Consider the following 23,233-nt stretch of genomic DNA (forward strand, 5'->3'; position numbering starts at 1 on the left):
TTTTTTTTAATAGAGGGAAAGATAAAGTTGGTTAGGCAAGGAAGAGGGGGTTATTCTGGGAGGAATTGGAGGATAGATAAGAATATGATAAAATTATACTGTATGAAATTCTCAAAGGAAAAAGAAATTGAAATACATAGTATAGATTAGAATAAAATATTTGCGTAGCACTTATCTGACTTATATCAAGACTATTGGGTGACTTATTAAAACCTGAATAATAAGTAGATATATCACTATTTGAAATCGAGTAAAAGGTTTGAAAAGAAATTTCTCCAAAGAAATGTAACAAAAGATGTTCAGCACATTAGTCATTGGGGAAATGTAAACTAAAACAACATCGAAGGCTGAAGAGAAGGCTGAAGAGATTGCCATACAATCATGAAGACCTGAGTTCAGATCCTCAGCACCTGAACAAAAGCCAGGAGCATATGCTAGATCTGTTGCTAGATTTTTGAGGCACCTCCACACTGATTTCCATAGTAGATGAACCAGTTTGCACTCTTACCAGCAGTAAAGAAGTGTTCCTCTTTCCCCACATCCACACCAGTATTTGTTGTCATTTGCTTTGGTTTTGGCTTTGGTTTTTATCTTAGCCATTCTGACTGGATTAAGATGAATTTTCAAAATAGTTTTAATTTGTTTTACCCAATAACTAAGAATGTGGAACATGTTAAAAATATTTCTCAGTTATTGCATTTCTTATTTTCAGAACTCTCTATTTCCATGCCACAAGTTTTCATTATGTTTGTGTGGTTTCTTTAAGCTTATGTGTGTTTATTCTTTAGTCCTTTCTATATTCTGGACACTAACACTCTGCCAGATGTATAGCTGGTAATTTTTCTTATTCTGTGGGATGTCTATTCATGCAAATGATAATGTCCTTTGCTATACATAAGCTTTTCAGTTTCATGAGGTACCATTTTTCAATTGTTAGTAGCCTGATCAAAAAGTTCTTTCCTGGGACTATAAGTTGAAACATACTCGCTACTTTGACCTCTAACAGATTCAGGATATTGGGTCTTGAGGTCCTTGATCCATTTGCAGTTAAGCTTTGTGCAGATGAGAGATAAAACAACCACTCTAAAAATCAGTCTGGAGGTTCCTCAGAAAATTGGACATAGTACTACCTGAAGACCCAGCTATACCACTCCTGGGCATATATATACATATGTGCATGGTGTGTGTGTGTGTGTGTGTGTGTGTGTGTGTGTGTGTGTGTGTGTGTGTGTGTGTATGTATATGCATATATAGCCACCAAACCCAGACAATATTGATGAAGCCAAGAAGTGCATTCTGACAGGAGCCTGATATAGCTGTCTCCTGAGAGGCTCAGCCAGAGCATCACAAATACAGAGGCAGATGTTCACAGCCAACAGTGGAACTGAGAACGGGGTCCCCATTGGAAGAGTTAGAGAAAGGATTGAAGGAACTGAAGGGGTTTGCATCCCCATAAGAACAACAATACCAACCAACCAGAGCTCCCAGAGACTAAACTACTACTCAAAGAGTACATATGGACAGACCCATGGCTCCAGCTGCACATGTAGCAGAGGATGGCCTTGTTGGGCACCAATGGGAGGAGAAGCCGTTGATCCTGTCAAGGCTGGACACAGACCCCCAGTGTAGGGGAATGTCAGGGTGGGGAGGCTGGAAGGGGTGGGTAGTTGGGTGGGGGAACACCCTCATACAAGAAGGGGAGAGGGGATGGGATCGGGGGGTTATGGACAGGAAACCTGGAAAGGGGATAAATTTGAAATGTAAGTAAAAAATATCCAATTTAAAAAACTAGGAAATGAAAAAGAAAAATATCTAGTTTCATTCTTCTATGTATAGCGACCCAGTTTGACCATAGTTAAGTTTGACCAGTGCATAGTTAAGATTCTTTCCTTTTTCAGTGTGTATTTTGGCCCCTTTGTCAAAAATCAGGTGGCTGTAAGAATATAGGCTAATATTGGGGTCCTCAATTCTGTTGTTCCCTTATCAGTGTGTTTGTTTTACTATCAGTACCATACTGTTTTGATTACTTTGGCTCTATAATATAACTTGAAGTTAGGGGTGGTGCCACCTCCAGCAATGCTTTTATTGTTAAAGGTTGTATTGGATATCATGGTCTTTTCTGTTTCCATGTGAATTTTGAAATTGCTTTTTCAATTTATGTGAGAAATTGCACTGGAATTTTGATGGGTACTACATTGAATGTGTAGATTACTTTTGTTGCAATGGACATTTTCATGATATTATTAATACTACCAATCCATGATCATGGAAGATCTTTTGTCTTATATTTTTCAAACTTTTCAGTGCATTAAGGTTTTCATTGTTTACATTTATTCCTAGATAATTTTTGAGGCTATTGTGAGTAGAATTGTTATGTTGATTTCTTTCTTAGTATGTTCATTATTGGTATATAGGGAGGCTATTTCAGCTGTCCCACTCCTTGGCATATTCCCAAAGGAATACTATAGAGATACTATACTGTACTATAGAGATACTTAACTCCCATTTACAACAGTCAGGAAATGAATATAGCATACTTGTCTATCAACTGAAAAATGGCTAATGAAAATATGATACATATGCATAATCCACTATGTTCTGGTTGGATTTTTTTGTCAAGTTAATACAAACCAGGATCATCTGGGAAGACTGAACTTCAATTAAGAAAATGGCTCTATCAGATTAGTCTGTGGGCATGTCTGTGGAGCATTTTCTTGAATAATAATTCAAGAATGATGTGGGTGGAGGACCTGACACACTTTGGGCAGTGTCAACTATGAGCAGGCTGTCATGAGTTGTATAAGAAAGCAGGCTGAGCAAATCATGGGGAGCAGATTTCCTCCTTGGTCCATGGTCTCTGCTTCAGTTTATTCCTCCAGGTTTCTGCTTTGAGTTCCTGTCCTGACTGCCCTTTGTGATAGACTGTATGTTTTAAAGTAAAATAAACCCTCTCCTTCCAAAGTTGCTTTTGGCCACGATGTTTATCATGGCAATATAAAGGTAAACTAAGAATTATTCAGCTATAATGAAAATGAAGTTATCAAATTTGCAGGTAAATCGAGCTGAAAATTATCATTCTAAGTGAGACAGGTAAACCAGACAAATCATGTAACATGTTCTCTCTTATATATGGATGCTAACTTTGAGATGTGCATCCAAATTGATGTACCCATAGAAGTCAGAAAACAAGGGGGAAGATTTCAACAGAAGAGGGATAGAACACCGGTGGTATGAAAGTCTAAATTGTAGGTCCCCATCGACCCCTTCCCCGAGGATCTTGTGAAGCCCCACAGCAAAGGGAGAGGAGAGATTGTAGAGGTCAGAAGTGATGGAGGACACCAGAAGAAAGTGGCCCACTGAATCAACTAAGTTGGACTCATATGGGCTCACAGAGACTGAAGCTGAAAGCATGAGGCCAGCATGGGTCTTCACCAAGCCTGCATACATGTTACAGTTATACTTGTTACAGCTGTGTAGCTTGCCATTTTTGTGGGACCCCTAACAGTGGGAGTGGGTGTGTCTCAGACTCATTTGCCTACTCTTCCTGCCCTTTTCTTCCAGTCTTACTATGTGGGCTTTTATCTAGTCTTATTTAATCTTGTTTTGTCCTGTTTATCCTGTTTGAGGCTTGCTCTTTTCTGAAGGGAAATGAAGGGAAAGTGGATCTGGGGGACAGGGGAGGTAGAGAGGATCTTGGAGGAGTGGGGGAGGGGAAACTATGGTTGTGGTATATTGTATGAGAGAAGAACCTGTTTTCAATAACAAAAAAGTTTTGATGGAAAAAAGAAAGAGAAATAACAGAACAGGAAAGATTAAATGGCGAGGTGAATAGGAGATACCATATGGAAGCCTACTACTCTATGTATGTCCTAAAATATATATGCATGCATATACAAAAAGAGATAGAATGGAGTTACTCTATAACATGCAAACACTCTCTCTCTCTCTCTCTCTCTCTCTCTCTCTCTTTCTCTCTCTCAGACACTATAGCCTATCAAGTACAAAGCACAGTGGCAGGTATGGCTTGCCTCTTTTTGTGTTGTTGTCATGTCTGACAACATTAACTGGGTGAAAATATATGGCTGGCTAGGTCATAGGTCCTAAGGCAGAAGCTAATGCTATTACTCTGCTAAATGCACTTGGTATTAAACTGCCCCCTAAACTCTCATCTTTATGTCCAGAGATTAGTACTCTTTCAACCCTTATTCAAGAAAGCTTCTTTTCAGCAGATGGCAGTTAATGACAACTGATCAGTGTACAGAGACTAGGGGATTTCAGGATGCTCAGTTCTAAATGGGACATGTATCTTACACTGCTACTGCAAAGCTCAAAGATTATTGTGGAAGAAAGGAATAGAGGTATAAGAAGAGTCAGAAGTTTAGAGTGCCTGTTAGCAAAACAATATTGTTGAACATGACAACACACTATATACAAGAATTAATAGTGAGTGGCTGGGACTATATGCTGCAGACCTATACAGGATCAAACTACCCAAAATTCCAGCATGTATGGGAGAGGGAATCATGAGGCCCTACCACTACCTAAGGAGGTATTGACAATTGGAGAGGGAGAGTATTTTCTTCAGGGATGTGTCCCCTGAGAAGCTACCCATGCTGCAGTGGACAGTCCTATACCCATGCACATACAGGCAACATTAAATAGACTCAGTGAGATGGACATGAATTTGGGAGGGAAATGTGGTATGAGGGATAGCAGGGGAGTTAGAAAGGAGTGAATGTGGATGAACTTGATCAAAATACACTATACACATGTATGAAATTTTTAAAAAAATATAGATGTATATATGTATCCATGCACAAATGCACAAATTTCAACTCTTGAGAGAGTGGAGACAGGACTCTAGAGTGCTTGCTGGACAGACAATCTAATTAGAACTGTGAACTCCACATCTGGTGAGATAACCTGTCTGAAATATACAAGGTGGAGAGCCCCATTTCCTCCCCTCCAATTCTTCCCCTGTCTCCATATTGCATCAATTGAAAGGAATACACACACACACACACACACACACACACACACACACACACTAAACAAGTATTTAAACAGCATAAAGAAACTTTTCAGGGTATTGGACTGATGATTCATTATTTTAATTGTGATGATAGATTTACAGTTTTATACTAAAATATTTTCAGGTTTTATAAGTATAAAAGAACATAAAATAACCTCTCTAGATAAAAATAAAATAGGTCATATCTGTATTCATAATTTGTGTTAAGTTTCATTGGTTTAAGGAAAAGGGCATAGGTTTTAAGGCAGATGGAAAAGGGGTTATGTAGAGATGGCTCCTTATCAACACTCTGCTCAGGTGAAATTCTCAGGTTGGTTTAAATTTAGATTTCTGTTTTAAGGTTCCTGGTTGATTTTGAAATAGCCATATGATTATTTTTATATCATAAGAAGTGAATGCATGTGGTTTCAGAAAGTATGAACTATGTACAAATAAGCTTACAATATATGCATTTCACTGTTCCAATCTTAATCCTCTGACATTATTTTCACTCTATAAACTATATCTGTTTAGTTGTTCTGGCAATTGCTCCCATGTATTCTATTCCCTGATTTCTTTATCGTAAACATTAATGTCTTCTTGATATTAATCACTGAGCCTCCATGGTATCTCAATGTAGTTACTATGTTCTTAAATTCACTTATTTGTGTGAGGACCATACATAGACCTTTCTTATTCCTTAAACTATGGACAGCATCTCTTAAATCTCTATGAAAAGACCATTAAATTCTCTGGTTCTCTGTCTCTAACCCCTTCAGCCTATCAACTCCTTTTGTTTGTACTTTTATTCTTGTACTGCCAAGCGGGTAATGTTTATGTTTTGTTCCACATCTGGCTAACTCAGTCGGTAGAGCATGAGACTCTTAATCTCAGGGTTATGGGTTCGAGCCCCACATTGGGTGCCATCTGTTGCAGGAAATATTAAAAATAAGAATCCCATGCTACCGCTGGCAAGGTACTGGTGGATAGGTCTTCCTGTTTTCAGCCCAGCAGACAGGCCAACCTATTCTCATCTCTGAAGACTCTCTGACCCAGAGCTCTGAAATCTCTCCACCTGGCTCCCTAAGTTCCCGTGGCGGGTTGCTCCCATACTGGCCCCACGCTTCCAAATCCCCACAACTAGTTGGGGTGCACTTCTTGAAAACCCACGCTTTGCTGCCATACCTTTCTTTCTGGATCCCAGTTGAGTTGCCATGTGAAGGAAAACACACAAATTTAGTTTAGGATCAACAGATAACACAATTGCTGGGCACAGCAACTAGCATCCTACTTTATACACAATTCTAAGTTAAACCCTCTGGTAGCAGATCCTAACAGATTACCACCTGAACCGGGAGCCTCTGCTCTCTACATTTTGGCCTCCATTATCTTTCCCATCCAAAAGCAAGTATCTGTCTCCTGCCTCCCCTCTTCCTGTCGCCGACCCGGAAAACCTGCCTACTCCTCACCCAGCAATTGGTCCCCTGAAAACTTTATTCATTAGGGGAAGGTTCTGTCACATATAACTACCCCTTTATTAAATATCCTATGCTTTAATATTTTGGTTAGTGCTGTAACTTGAAAATAAAACATTGTTTATAATAGTGTTAACTATTAAAATAGTTGGAAATTTTTTTAATAAATTTTAATTGAAATTTTTCTTTCTATTAGTTTTTAAAATGGAAATTGTACTTGCATGATTTTCTTCAATTTTCTGATTCTGTTTTTTATTGTATTTTCTATTATACCTATAAGTTTCTCTAATTTCTTCATGAGAATGTAGTTATGAGCCCCTATTCCTGCTTTTTGTGGATGCTATCATAATTATCATTGTCAAGTTGACTTAGCCCCATGTCATCTGTCTTAGTCAGGGTTTCTATTCCTGCACAAACATCATGACCAAGAAGCAGGTTGGGGAGGAAAGGGTTTATTCAGCTTACACTTCCACATTGCTGTTCATCACCAAAGGAAGTCAGGACTGGAACTCAAGCAGGTCAGGAAGCAGGAGCTGATGCAGAGGCCATGGAGGGATGATACTTACTGGCTTGCTTCCCCTGGCTTGCTCAACTTGCTTTCTTATAGAACCCAGAACTACCAGCCCAGGGACCGCTCCACTCACAATGGGCTGGGTCCTCCTCTCTTGATCACTAATAGAGAAAATGCCTTACGGCTGGGTCTCATGAAGGCATTTCCTCAACTGAGGCTCCTTTCTCTGTGATAACTCCAGCTTGTGTCAAGTTGACACACAAAACCAGCCAGTACACCATCTAAGAGCAGAGGCTTGATTGAAGCATTTCCCAGATCAAATTAACCTGTGGACATGTCTGTAGGACTTGTCCTAATGATTAATTGATACAGGAGGGCCCAGCATACTTTGGGTTCCACTATTCCTAGCAGGGTGTACTGGGCTGTATAACAAAGCTAGCTAAGCATGGGCCTGAGAAGTAGCCAGCAAGCAGCAGCCTCCATGGTTCTGCTCTAATTTCTTGGCTGTAGTTTCCTAGTCAGAAGTAATGTTGTGTGGAATAACAGTTCTGCCTTCATGTTCCTTCCTTGTATTCCAGCCCCAACATCACTCAGCAGTGCACTGTGATCTGTAAGAGTAAGATGAGGCAAATTCTTTCCTCTACATGTTGCTTTTAATCAAGGTGTTTTGTCACAGCAACAGACAGGAAATGATTACAGGTACCTTTCTTTTAGAGCCTTGTTTGCTTCGATTTAGATTTTGTACTCCTGGGTCCTGCTGTGCAGCCCTCAACCTTGAACTTACTTTCACTAGTTTCTGGTTTTAGGTCCACTGTTTCCAGAAGTTAATATATGTGTCAATCTTTGTTTACTCTCACCTTTTTCTAGAATATATCCCTAAGTAACTTTGTAAGGATAGAGTATAAAATGTGAAGTTTGAGAATTTGTAAAATAAAAACATCTTTCTTTAGCTGTCAGACTCAATTTAAAGTTAAGAGACAGACTACATTTTCAAAATAACTTCCCTTTAGATCTTTGAAGGTGTTTCTTCATTGCTTTCTCTTAAAAAAATAGTTTTTCTGGTAAGAGGTTCAATTTATTCAAAATCTTGTCCATTTAATTCTTGATGTTTTTCCTTTCTGAAAGCTCTTAGGGATTTTTTCTTTTGTTTTTCTGAACTCTTAAAATGTGTGTAGATTTTGAGGAAAGTGCCTGTCCTATCCTGTATGAAGCTTGTAAGACAATGAGTCACACCCATATGCATAGTCATTATGCTTGGGGACTTATAAAGTTCATATGTAAGTCTTTGCTCTGGAGCAGTAGTGGTCCTTCTATGTATCTAAATTCTATCACAGTATATTTAATTTCTTAGGAAAAGCTTTCTGATTTGGAGGAGGAACACTTGGAACTAAATACCTTGATTACTACAGATTTTATACATGGGGAAAACAGCTCTGTATGTAGATGTTCAGTTGAATTCCTCACGTCCTCACAAGCACTTTTTTTATTGGATATTTTTTATTTACATTTCAAATGTAAATGTAAACCCTTTCCCGGTTTCCTGGACATAAGCCCCCTATCCCATCCTCCTCTCCTTCTTCTATAAGGGTGTTCCCTTCCCTATCCAATCCCCCTTCTTGCCCCCCTCCAGGAATTACCTTACACTAGGGGTCCAACCTTGGCAGGACCCAGGGCTTCCCCTTCCACTGGTGCCCCAACAAGGCTATTCATTGCTACATATGCAGTTGGAGCCCAGGGTCAGTCCATGTATAGTCTTTGGGTAGTGGCTTAGTCCCTGGAAGCTCTGATTGCTTGGCATTGTTGTTCATATGGGGTCTCGAGCCCCTTCAGCTCTTCCAGTCCTTTCTCTGATTCCTTCAACGGGGGTCCTGTTCTCAGTTCAGTGGTTTGCTGCTAGCATTCTCCTCTGTATTTGACGTGGCTCGGCAGTTAAGATCACTGTCTGCTCTGCCAGAGGTCCTGAGTTCAATAGTTCAATCCCCAGCAACCACATTGTGACTCACAACCTTCTGTAATGAGGATCTGACGCCCTCTTCTGGCATCCCCATGTACATGCTAATAGAGCACTCTAAGCACATGATTTTTTTATTGTTCTATGACTCAAACACCAGGCCTATGTGCTGCGTGATGCCCTGTATTCCCAGCACTCTTTTCATTTGTCCTTTCCAAATTTTAAGCTACTCCATTGTCTCTTTAGGCAGACCCATATCTTCCCAAGCTCTAAAATCCATTCTCTACTTTCTCTTTATTAATTCATCTCTATTACCCGGCATTCTACTCACTTTCTGTCTTTCAGAGACCTATTGAAATATCTTTTCTGTCAATATCCTGCATTATTACTTCTTTGTTTAATATCATTTTAATGGAGTCTTGGGAGGCAGTGGTGCACATGGCTTGGTTAGTCAACTGCCTTGTCTATATGTCTATATCCTGGTTAAATGTTAATTTTTTATTAGTTTTTTGATTATTCTTTTGGAAATATTTGCAGTTGGGGCAATTAGGTATAAGCTAGACAAATCTACACTGTTTATTCATCAGTAGGAACTAGAGGATTCATTAGGGTAAAAGTTCTGTGAGAGAGATTAGTAAACGATGGAATCTGATTCTCCATTGCTCTGTGGGAAGATGACTTTCTCCTGAAAACAGCCAAACGTAGGATATACATAAAATTAACTCTAATGAAACTGTTGTTTTTCTATACTTCATTTGACTATATTTTAACTAATTTCTTTTGAGTGGATAGCTCTGTTGTGATACTATGGGGAAAACTTAGGAGACAATATTCAGCAAAAGGTTTTCATTGTGCAGTCACAAATGAAAGACAGAAATTTTCCTCTGACACTGTCTAAAACTGGATTCTAATCAACATCCATGTTGAATTGCATTTCTTCTTGTCTGTTATACAGCTACTGTAACAATTTTGGCCTGCCATTATGTCCCATAACCAGTTACTTGGTATTTACCACCAGGAGGCCCTAGACAGAGGAGGAATAAAAATGTCAAGTTAACAGAATTGACCTGCAACTTTGGATTTGTCTGATCTCACAGTGAAATGGTCTTTCTACCCTTGAAACTTTCTTGCCAATCTCTTTATGCCCCTAGTGGTTCTAGTTTTACAGTATATAAATGATGGATTTGAGCCTCAAATCTTGTACTATTTTTTCTAATCCTTTGGGCTTGCTTCAGACAATAACTATGGGTCAAATCTCTCCTGATCATATCACTGATTAACCTGCCTGTCTGTAAGATATCTGTATCTTAGACTCCATCTTATCCTCCCTAAGCTTTCTCTTTGAAGTTATCAACTGGCCTCTGAGATTTCTCTCCCCTCTCCTTTCCTTCCCCCCTACACCCTCTTTCCTACCCTGTCTTCTCCTCTTCTCTCCTCTCCCTATCTTCTTCTCCCTCTTCTTTTGCTTCTCCCTCTCATTTTCCCCCTCCATCTCCATCGTGATCCTTCTACCCTGGCCTTTCAAGTACTTAGATTGAAGGTCTGCCCCACCATGGCTTTTGGGATTAATTTTCTATATTCTCATTTGAGAGAGACAGTTTCAGATTAAAACTAGTTTACAAGTTATTTTAGCATCAACTTAAGCAGAATGGGATTTATGTCTTCCTAAAATCCTTTCCACTGCTTAATTTTCCTAGGACATCTGAAGCCTTTCTCTTGGAATCAGTAGCAATCTGTGTCTCTTCTTCTACCGACTCCTCACTAGCAGGTTCTACCTTCTTCTCACTGGCTACTTCGTTTTTACCCTTCGTCCATACTTGATTTTTAATATCATGGCCAAATATATTTTAATTCATGTAGTTTACAGGATTTGAGTCTCCAGGAAGAAGAAAACAGAATTTAAAGAATGCTGTTGACAGAGAAACTTTGAACAAGGGGGAAAGTTCCAGTTTAAAATAGATTATACAAGCAATCTCATTTTGGTCACCTTGGTTCTCTTGCCTATTAGTACAGCTTAATGAAGGTAAACTATAACACAATTACACAATTTTCAGTCTTTAATTCACAATCAAGAAGATGCATTTGAACTTATTTTCTTAACCCAGAATGTAGCTGTTCCTACTCACAAATAATGATCTTTAGTGATTTCCAAGTATTACAAATAGAGGTGCTTCTTTGTCCTTTAATATACCAAAGTGCTTTGATTTTTAGAAGTATGAGGAATTACAAATTAAATGAGCAGACAACTCCTAAGGGAAGGAAGTGATATCCAGTGTGTGTGTGTATGTATATGTATATGTATATATATATATTTGTCCTTCCTCTTAATTAAATACATCACTTCTAACTCTTCAACCAAGAGTCCTCTCTCTATGGCATATAGACAAACTGCTTTTCAATTTGTGCTTGCAGATGCTATTTGTACAGTCTGTCACTGCCTGTATTTCTGTGTTCAACTTGTGGTCAGCTAAAAGCCTTTCTCCAGAAAAGTTTCCAAATTCCATATTATATTCCTAGCTGGTCTCTGCTGCTATTTTCCCCAGCAGCCCACAGCTATGCTGTGTTATTTGAAGCTATGCTTTAGTGCATCCTTTACAATATGTCTTATGTTCTGCCTGCTTGTGGTTATGCTATAAAGCTCACCATACCAAAGATGCTTGGGTATCCTTCTGTCACTGCGTCTCCACACATGTCACCAATGAACATAGCTTTAATGCTGAGGTCAGCTGACTTCCAAAATCCTAGTAGTGGTGGTCCTCTTTTGCCATTTCACATTAAGCATGATTCTGACTTTAACAATAAAATAGATCAATGAGATAAATGTGACATCTGTGGTGGTTATGAATTTCAAAGTCATAAAAGCTAGACATGCTGGTATTGTCCATTGATACAAATCAGTTCAAGAAGTTTGTCTTTTTCCACCTCTGTTTTGGATATCAGAAATAGAAATGAACACAGGACATGGAAAGCTGCAAGGGGTGCATTTCTCCCTCTTTCATTAGTAGTCATGTTTTTATAATAGCTCACCTTTCCCCCTTGATAGGCATCATAAGCAGATTTCACACTTGCTCTACAGACAAGTCTAAACGCATTCTTAACTGTCTTTGAGGTGCTTACTGCCTATAAAGAGAATAAAATGTATATTTAAGATAAATAAGGCATTAGTCAATAAAGGTTAGGTGACTTGTACAAGCCAAACATGAGTAAGAAAAAGGTAAACATTGAGCTGGTTTGTTATGCAATTTGACAGTGATAACCACATTAAGTTAATCATCCTAAGCAGAGATACAGCACTTTCTAAATTTTTCTATTTTGCAATAACTTGCATTGTTTGACATTGATTTTTTTAGTCAGACTTCCCAGGAAGCAGTATCCAGAGACTGCTTTTAGTTCTATATGTGATGCAAAATGTTCATTGCGTTTAGCTTGCATATTTAGCCTTACTCCATTTCACATGTCTCCCAGTGTATCTATTGCACGGATGGTAAAACCTAGCATCCACATCAGAGATATTCAAAGAGCCAGTTTCATTTCGTGTACAGGCATACTGCTCCCACTGCCACTCCAGCTCAGCTGGTGGTATCTCCTGTGGGAAGATGCTTTGATCAATGTTGAATGTTCTTGTTTGCTTACTCCCAGAAACTGGCACATTGTACTACACTCTGTTCAGCAATCTGCACATACTCTGCCTTTCTTCTTACCACTGAGTTGGAAACTTTTTTATCTCCAATGTAGTACACTGCAAATAAATTGTGTGACATTATGCATGTTTAAAATACTGTCTAACTGAGTACCCTCCATGTGCTATGTACCAAATATTTGTTCAAAAGACAACACTCTGAGTGACCCTCTCCAGACTTATTGTTTATAATCAAAGCATGTCAAGCGTTCTTAATAAGATTAAGAGTGTCTTCCATACCACCTTTTATATCTACGATGTGTTTACCAAGCCCAGTGGGCGGTGCTGCTTCACTAATTACTACAGGAATACCCCTATTTTGCTATGATAGAAGCACTTGAAGATTTTGTTAAGCATTTAGAATATAGCTCAGTAGTAGTAGAATGCTTGCCTAGCATGTGCAAAGCCCTGTCCATCCCCTAGCACTGCAAGGAGAAATGACTGACATTTGAGTGAATAAATTATCTTATTTTTAAAGATGTAGTGTGTGTGTGTGTGTGTGTGTGTGTGTGTGTGTGTGTGTGTGTGTGTGTGTCACACCTATGGAGTTTCAAAGAGGGCAAATGATACCCTGGAATAGGATAATGGGCAGTTGCAAGCTCCCTGAAATTGGTGCAAGAAACTGAACTTAGTCTTCTGAAAGAAAAGCAAGTGCTTAGCCACTGAGTCTTTTCCTCAGGCCCTCAGAACATAAGGCATTTTAATGTTTCAGAAGTCTCCACCGATTATTGATAGATGATAATGATGATGAGATGACATTGGCTATAATAAGAAAGATAGATTAAATAAATTAACTTCAGAATATTGAAAGAGAAAACTTTTTAAAGTAAATGATGTACTAATTTTAGAAAGCCTGATATGCACATGTCTCCTGTTGAGAGACATGAAGTATTGGCTTTTTATAACCTGATTAAGATTGACAGAAGAAAAGGCAGAAAAACACTAGCTGTCCAAGAACCCTGTTTTACTAAGGAAAAGAAAGACAATTTAGCCTTTTCAGTCTAGGTTATAAACTACTTATGGAACAAACGATGCAGAAGTCTCTTGAAATGCAGCTCAGGGATTGTATGTGTTGCAGTCCCCTAAAGAGCAAATTTGGGTCAGGTTCTTGAATTTCACCTCAGGCCTACTCAATCTAAATTTACTGGGGGTTGGGGTGGAGGCCTGGGATTCTGCACTTTTAATATTCATATGTAGTGATTATGCTGTATATCAAGGTTTGAAAACACCTACAAAGTCTCTCAGTTTTAGGATCCTATCCACTTGAGTCATATTAATCATATAAAAGTTCTGGTTGGTCCCCAAACAGGCTCAATTAGGGTGAAATCATACTGTGGCTTCAAGAATTGCATAGTAATACAGTTTGAATGTGGACTCCCTAAAAACTCAGGTATTGCTCATAAGATGACATCATCAGATGGGAGTACCATAAGATTTCATTAGGTCATGTGATTCTCTTCCTTATAAATGTGATTAAGTCTATAAAAGAGTCTTGGTAAAACAGTCTGTTCTTTTTCCCTTCTGCTTTCTACCTTCCAACACAGAACATTCCTTCCTTTTGGAGGATGTACTAATACAATGCCATCTTGGAAACAGAGTGCAGCCCTCACCAGTCTTCTTAACATTAATTTTGTCTTTTCAGCTTCCAGAACTATGAGAAAATAAAACCCTGTGCTTTATAAATTACTCAGGTTCAAGCACTTTGTTTTAGCAGCAAAAATTGACTAAGATAGTTTAGTTATTCTCTTAACAGGGAGATATTTATTAGGGGCCTACTATGTGCTAGGACCAGGGCTAGGCACTAGTTATAAAAAAATGGATGAGATGTGCTCCTTCCCTCAAAAGGCTTATGAGTCATTTCCTGTGAATCATCTAGTATAATCCAGTATGTTTGCAATGAAATAGAAAATGAATTAAATTCAATTCATTCTATGCCGTGTGAAAAGTATCCAATAAATTTGTGGGTTTTGATATTAGAAAAAAAAGTGTTTGTAGTAGTAATCCCTGGAGAGTCACTACAATAATGTATATATCCTTTGTGTCTCACTGTTAACAAATTGTTTCTAGCTGTGATCCCTATAATCTGCAGGTGCTGTTTACCATGTAATTTTACCATACGAAACAAGAATGTAATCACATAATAAAGTGTAAAGAATTAGATTTTCTTCCCCTTGAGCAAAATGCCTGACTGTGGCCAACATTCCTGGTGCTCTCTCCTTGTGCAATAGGAAAGCAGTATTCTGAAAGAGAATACTATTTTGTTCATATTCTACAACGTGCCTCTGGAGACCATGCTAATGAATGCAGAACTCAGGCTAGAATTCAGACTTCTTGTATGAGAAGCTACTAATGGGTTATTCTTTGTCTTTATCATTATGCTATATAGAATATAGTTTTCCCTCCTGCCTTTAATTGAGGCTCAAATATGGCAATGTGAATAGGGAATTATTTTGATTAAAACGTGTTTGGCATTATTTTCTTTCAGTATCTGAGAAAATATAACCTATTCAAAGAATTTTCATGTTCAATCCCTTTCTAATGAACACTTGACTTACGAATATCCTCTACCATCAACAACTTCTCTTTGAGGGACTTTGAAATACTCCTACACCTGTGGAAGCTGGAATTGTTTCCATTGACTGCATAAATTTGTTTCTCCCCCAATGCTCCTGTTCTGGAAGGTTGAATTTTTGTAAGCTGCCATCAGACACTTTGGAACACTTAATATGTGAACAACTTCTCTTTCTGCTACCACCAGGATATAAGAACATACAAAATTCCATACCAGACCTCACACAGAAGTTGTGCTTAGGAGGAAACCCAAAGCACATGAAGCCGTGTCTGGGGCTATAGTTGGTGATGATGGGGAGGTTCTCCATTTATATTTTGAGTCCCTTATCTCAGGAATACCATTATATTTTAATAACATATTCTTCTAGAATTTGGGTATAGACAAACTCATTTTGCAGCCACAATTCAAGCGGTAAGCAAATGATCTCTTTTTTTTTTTTTCCAGAGCTGGGGACCGAACCCAGGGCCTTGCGCTTGCTAGGCAAGCGCTCTACCACTGAGCTAAATCCCCAACCAGCAAATGATCTCTAATCCAGTCAATGTGCACCTTACTGAAAGCACACCATTCAAAACTGCATTTGCTGCCTGTTTATTATTTTTGAATGAGCTTAATCGGCGTTTTAATTAGATGACAAGCCTGTGACCACAAATTTTAAGGATCTAGAGAATACGTTCTAGGTGGGTGACTTGAAATCTAGTAGTTGACAAGAAGGTGACAGTAGAAAAGAAATTTAAGAACTCGAAAGAACAACCATAATGAAACACTGTTTTACATCTCCCAGAATGAATAAAATAAAAATCACTGGCATCACCAAGTATTAGCAAAGATGGGAAACACCAGGACTCACATACATCGATGGTGAGCACAGAAAGTGCTACAATTGCTCTAGAAAGCAATGTGGTACCTACCACATAACTCAGAGGGTCAATTCTTAGATGTCGTTCCAGGAAAAGTAAAGATGTATCTGCACAACATTTACACATAAATGTGTGCATCAGTTTTATTTGTTATGACCACAACTAGAAATAACCCAGATGCACATCCGAAGGGGGATGCACTTAAGAAAGAATGAGCCCTATGCTGCAAGTTCCGGGATATTTTAACATCTTGGAAAGAGGGGTAGAAAGAACATAAGAGCCAGAGTTCTGGGAAACACTGTTTTCTGGACAGGACATGGATCTAACACTCATGAACTCAAAGCATCTGCAGTTACCTACATAGGACCCATTAACATTCCAACATGGATGAGGGAGAGCCATAAGATGCCCTTAGGAGCTATTGACAGTTAATGGCTACTGGATGAGGAGTCATTTTCAGTGTTTAGCTACTGGTAAGAAGGTCAGACTCCATTAGTAACACCACACCCATGCACATTCAGGCAAGCCAACTGAAACTCAAAAGAGTTGGAAGGAGAAATAAGAAAAAGAAATAACAGAACACTAGGAGTAGGACATGATGTGAAGAAACTTCAGAGAGAATAGGAATAAGAGAAAGAAATGGGGTAAATAGAATGAAAATACATTATATACATGTATGAAGTTGTCAAAAAACTTTAAAAAATTCAAGGGACAGAGTTTTACAATAAAATACTACCAATTATTAAAAGTTAATGGAATGATCATACATATAACAACAGGAATTAATGTCATAGGCATACAAATTATGCTTATGCATATGTTAGCATTTAGTCTTGGATGGGAGGAACCAAACTGACAACAGAAATCAGAAGTGAAGTCAACTTGGGGCAGAAGATACTAGAGAATTACTAGAAAGGATATAAGGGAAACTTGTCTAGTCATGGAAATGGTTCATATCTTGAGCTGAGTAGAGATTACAAGGATGTGTACATATGTCAAATCTCATGCTTTAAAATTACATTTTTATTATAGGTAAAATATATTTCCATTTTGATATGTCAAAAATATCAGGAAGGAAAAATCCGTTCACCTGACCCCCTGCTGTTGATTGGCATAAATTCCTTAACTTGATCCAATTCTATAACCCACCCCCAACCCCGTTCATCTCTCACCATTCCTCTCTACCTCCTACCACTTAATCTAAGTTACAAGTAGTTTTAGAAACTGTATTTGCTTTTTCCTCTAGGACTTTCAATACAATGCTCCTTTCATCTGGAATTCCTTTTCCATTTCTTATTTATCACTAAATCTCTCCATCATTCAGGGCCCATGGTGTTAACATCTCCTCTAAGAAGCCTCATTTATTAGCAATCTGTAGTAGGTACTTCCCTCTTGCCCGCCAGGTGACCTCAAGCTCCTTTTAACAAAGCATGTATTCATTTGTAATGTAGTTATAGTAACAAAAGCCCCTCAGGATTGGAGTAGACTGGGGTCATTTATTGTACGAGCAAATAGGCCTTCACTTATTCTGCAAAACCTTGAAGTAAAAGTAATTTCTTTCCAAAATAGCCCAGATTATCCAGTTATAAAATAATGAATAGATAATTATGTAGATAGATGGATATATAGATATAAAGTACTGATATAAAATTAAATGAATAGGTATATAGATTAAAGTACTCAGTTGTAAAAATAATAAATGGGTGGGCAGATGATAGATAGATAGATAGATAGATAGATAGATAGATAGATAGATAGATAGATAGATGATAGATGATAGATAAACAAAAGCTTGTTCAACCCCAAGATTATTGGCAGTTCTTCTGGTTTGCGGGTTGGGTTTGAGCCTTTATTTTGTTTATTTGTTTGCGTTCCAGACGCAGTTTTATTAAGTAGCACAGCCTGCTTGGGTTTATGATCCTCTGTCTCAGCCTCCAGAGTGCTGGGATTATGAATATGGGCCACCACACCTGGCAGGATTGAGATCTTATTTTAAATGCCATTTGATTTCATATCATTAGTATTGTATGAGCCCATTTATATGGTGGTTTAAGTGACATTTTTGTGGCTCTAACCAGATTTTTTGATTCTATGGGAAAAATGCATTTTATATTCCAGTCAAGTGATTCCAAAATACTAACCAGTTGAACCATGCAAGTATGCATACATGGATGTGTTCATGTGGAAGCTCCCCAGTGCTGGGATGGATATAAATATACATATTTAGAAGGCAAGTTGACTGCATATTCATTTAGCAAAACATCAAAATAGCAAGCTTCCACCTAGGGCCTGTGACTTCCCCAACCATGGACTTTTTTGAGCAGACTTCTAGTACCAGGCATGCACTTCCTCCTATGGGATAGGCCTCAAATCCAATCAGAAAGCAACATGTTGCCCTCAACTATTTCACCAGTGGGCAAATCTTGTCTGAATGATCAGTTTTGCTACATGTAGTGTCCACAGCTGGGTAAGACCATTGACGACTTCTCTCCCTAAATAGTCTGCATAACATCTTCCAATACTATGAATGCTAGCCACCGAGTCGTATGCTTCAGGCTCAGTTCCCACTTGATTTCTCTGTGTTCTCTAACCTAAGTGTGTTCTGTTTTCAACAATAGGATCTTACCATTTGGTTCTGATAGGTAACAAAGAGCGATGGGCAGTAGCCTGTATTGTTTTAGGGGAGTCTGTGGGCTCCCTCGAGAAGAGCCACTTCATGTGAATCAGTGTAAATATTTTAAAATGCAATGTGATTGTTAATATATAGGTTGCATATATTCGTTTATTCTTTGATAATAAATGAATCTACTCTCCTAGATGACTGTACTTAAGGCTACTGGATATAGTTGTTTGATATAAACAATGAATCATGGGAACTTAAAGTTTATATAGAATGTTAGGGTTTTCATGGGGCCAGCCCATTTTTTCTACTAATAAATTTATCATATATGAAGACTCTGGAATTACTATTTTTCCTGCTGACAATAGAATGAAAATCCATTCATTTTAAGTTTCAGAATAACTAAGGTATTTAAAAATAGCTATATCTAAGATTTATCGGGTACGGATTATATGAGATAGGTCCTGCGATGATCCTACAACTTCTTTAGGAGTAAAGATCTTACAATTACATCCCTATTTTCAAATGACGAAATGAAAGCTTAAGGAATTTGTCCAATGTTACACAGCAGTAGGGTACAACTCTAAACCTCCGTGCATTGTTTACCTTACATTCATCTCCTCACTTCAAGTATATATTTAATAAAGCTATGATTATCATTAGTGAAACTAGACCCATTCACAGAGCAAACATATTATATTACTATAAGCATGACTATAAGATAGCGGAGGACTAAACTATCAAAATTAGTACTTTTTAATACAAGATTTATTTCATTCAGATACATTATTGTATAAAATATTAGTAGTTGAATGAGAACAGGTTTATGTTTTCCTTAAAAACTGCCAAATAGGATGCTTTAGTGTAGGGGAATGTCAGGGTGGGGAGGCAGGAGGGACTGGGTAGAAGCAGAGGGAGGAGGATGGGATAGGAGGTTTCTGGAGGGGAAACCGGGGAAGGGGATAACATTTGAAATGTAGATAAAAAAGTATCCAATAAAAGAAAAAACTGCCAAACAGAATACAAATAATCAACTTTTGTTTTTCACTGAAATGAGTCTTCTAGACCACATGTTCTGGAGTTTGGGAAAAGACAAAGAATTGTTGTGTACTGTACCATGACTTAACTCTCATAAGACAGTTGACATACTGCCATCCCAGTATTGTGCTCTCTGCTCTAGAAACAAATTAAAAGCAGAGCATAAATAAGAACATGAAAAAAATCAGATGTATGTGATAATGAAGTCCAAGGGGTAATAGAAAATCCAAGGCTAATTCCGGATAGCCATCAGTAATGTGGAAGGAAAATTAGAAATTTATGGCAAATCCCAGAAGTTTGTGGACAAATGTAACCTGAGGGTTTCTCATAGTGCTATTCAGAGCAAAATAGAGAAGCTTCGGATATTAGCCAATAGTCATATCTACGTGATACGAATAGTAATGATTCCATGATTAAAGTCATTTGAAATATAGAAGGAAAGGTGGGCTCAGACTTTAGATATATGAAATTTAAGGTAAGGATGTAATATGTATTGAAAGCCAGTTGGTTTGTTTTTTATGTAGGATAGAGCTAACAAGGGCCAACCTTTTGACACATGTACTTGTTAATTTTACAGATGGCACTCCTGAATTTCTTCTTTCCTGATGAAAAGCCATATTCTGAAGAGGAAAGTAGGCGTGTTCGCCGCAATAAAAGAAGCAAAAGCGGTGAGGGAGCAGATGGTAAGTCTACTCGAGTGATCTTTTCTCCGTGACGTGTTAATAAAAATATGCTTCATTCTCATGTATTATCCAGACATCATGGATTTCTCCAGCCTAACCTGCTAATCAATCTTTTAACATAGAACTAACAATAGAAGGATCTTTCATCCTCTAATTCCAGATACCTTCAGTCCTTTTTCAGTATGTTTGGAGGCCATGGTAGCACTTATATCCCTCAAGGTCACTCTCCATAAGGACCTCCTTGCTCCTGCGTACATACCATATCAGCTATGTCCACCAAGATAATTTGATCCTAGTCTTGGAACTAATAGTGTTTTCCCATGCTGGCATTTAAAGGATGTATTGTTTCCAATGATAATTTTAACAGTTTTGATATCTATTACTATGTCCAAATCTAAACGAAAGCATGTAGCATTAATCTGGAAGTTCCTTGAAGGCAAGGATCCCTTCCCCTTATATGACCCTAAAACATGGCCTAGTATTTGTCTCACCATTCGTATCATAATGTAACTTGACAGTGTTTACTGTCCCTTCAGCTAGACAGTGATTCACCTAGGAAAACCATTTCCATTATGGGTGTAATAGCTTTGAGTTAACTAGTACATTCAGGGGATGACAAAATGTTGAGGTAGCTCCTGGGCAGGGACTTTGAATCACTGTATTTCAGTGTTACTCTGTCAGTTGACAGAATGCTACCCCTTTGGCACAGAGGTTTATAGGATACATAGCTCTGGGCTGTTGAAAAGCCATCTGGATTCAAAGACAATGTGTCTGGCTACATCTGCTGATGATATGTGTCTGTAGGGGTTTACAAAGCAATATGACTTTATAAAGATGAAAATGAGATTCTTTTAAGCTGACATTTGTCAGTGTGAGTAAGGGCCAATGATGGAAGCAGTTGCAGAAAGTGGAAGCAATTGAAGAGATGCGACTAGTACTGCCTTAGAGTTACGGAAAAAGAGTACTGGGGGCTCACGGAATTGTCTAGGACATTGAACCTTTCACCTGGGACACTATCAAGCTATTTCTTTAGATGAGTATCTCAGTGACTTAAAAGGTGGCAACCCAATCCAAATCTCCTTGTGGAAAGCTCGTCTTGTCATTCTGCTGTCTACGTGCTGTGTTTGTCCAACACATTCTAAAATTATTTACTGAGTAAATAGATCCAATTTATATCACACTAGGATGAAAACACTAGAAGAAGATCTGTGTTTGTTTGATTAATGTTTATATTCTTACCATGTAGACAAGGACTTGGTACATGACAGACTTCAGTGAATATGTCTGGTTCCCCAGAGGACTTCATTTCTAGTGAAGAAATAAATAGAAAACAATGTTTGTGGTGATAAGTGCTGTGAAGAAAGATACAGCAAAAAAAAACAGTGAAAGAGGATAATGGAGTGTACTGTACAGAGATCAAGGGGGTCTCTGAGGACAGTCCTGAGTGAAATGAAGGTGTGGCAAGTAGAAGAACGCAACCAACAGTTGAAAAAAACCTCTAAAACAGAGCATGCACGATATGCTTCAGGAAGGTCAGTGTGACGAGACCATAGGAAGAGATAGAAAGGAGATGAGGGCAGACAGAAAACTCACTCTACAGCCTTGTGGGCCAAAGTAAAGGCCCTGGTGTCTTATTCTGCATGGACTGGGGAACTATATTGGATGAGTTTGAATAGAGAAATGATAGTATTTGACTTACATTTTAACATAATCCTTCTGATTTCTCTAATGAAAATCATTTAGAAAAAGCAGGAACAGGGAGAGTCAAAGGGGTAATATCCAGGCAAGAAATGATACTGGCTTAGAATAGGGTGGAAACAGTATAGTTAGTAAGAAGTGCTAGGATTCTAGAAGGATTTTGAAGGAAAGGCTGTAGGATTGGGGGATTTATTAAAGGATATGAAGACGACAGACAAGAACCAAGAATGACCTCGGGAGTTTGGGATATAAAGAACTAAATGATTTGAATTTCTATTTCTGAGATGGAGAAGAAAAGGGAGAAGTGTTGTAGAAGAAGGAGGTTATGGCTGGAAGAGGGGTATCAGTGATGAATATAGTTCAAGCTTGTGACATAATTGAGAGAATTTGTCTTTCTGAAGCTAATGACTATGTACAATGAATATATATTAGTATTTTTAATTAAAAATACCAAAACATAAAAGAATTTAACTCGGCCTGTAAATTCCAGATGCCCATTTAGATAGCCAAAGAGATATAATTCAACATCACTATCTCAAGATAATGAGCAAGTTCTGTTTTATACAAATACAGAACTTCCCAATAAAGAAGTGAGTCTGTTAGTAATTAATTTTAAGGCTATAGTTATTTGATGTTACAATGCAAGTTTAGATTATCTATCTCAAGTTTGCTCACAAGTATCAAAGAATAGTGATTTACCTTCAATAGTTAAAACTTTATTTAAAAAAACATTTTTCAAAGAACAAAAACAGGAATAAGGGCCAGCATGTGGCTCAGCAGGTAAATGTCTTTACTGCAGGTCTGACAACCTGAGTTCAACTCCCAGGATCCACAAGGTGGAAGATGAGCCCCTGCTCCTGCAAGCTGGCCTCTGACTTCCACTTGCAACATAGCAGGCACATGCACACACACACACACACACACACACACACACACACACACACACACACGAACACGAACACAGGAATGCATGAACAGACACTAAAAAAACAGAAACACATTTAAACATAGCAAGAAAACCGTTCTATAGACTATGGGGGGAGGGCGGCAATGGGGGGAGGGTTGGGAGGGGGACACCCATAAGGAAGGGGAGGGGGGAGGGGGATGTTTGCCCGGAAACCGGGAAAGGGAATAACAC

At 38.3% G+C, this 23,233-nt stretch overlaps 1 protein-coding gene across 2 annotated transcripts in view; it reads left to right on the forward strand.

The window, feature by feature from the left end:
- The window catches only part of Eda (ectodysplasin-A), a 401,465-nt gene that overhangs the window by 287,877 nt on the left and 90,355 nt on the right, over nt 1-23,233 (forward strand). For both annotated transcript variants that reach the window (NM_001305243.1, NM_001444043.1), the window contains exon 2: nt 20,292-20,397. In NM_001305243.1, the coding sequence (NP_001292172.1) occupies nt 20,292-20,397 (106 nt within the window). The remainder of the gene's footprint in view (nt 1-20,291; nt 20,398-23,233) is intronic.

Source organism: Rattus norvegicus, chromosome X, assembly GCF_021556685.1.
Source record: "Rattus norvegicus strain SHRSP/BbbUtx chromosome X, alternate assembly SHRSP_T2T, whole genome shotgun sequence".
Classification (NCBI taxonomy): domain Eukaryota; kingdom Metazoa; phylum Chordata; class Mammalia; order Rodentia; family Muridae; genus Rattus; species Rattus norvegicus.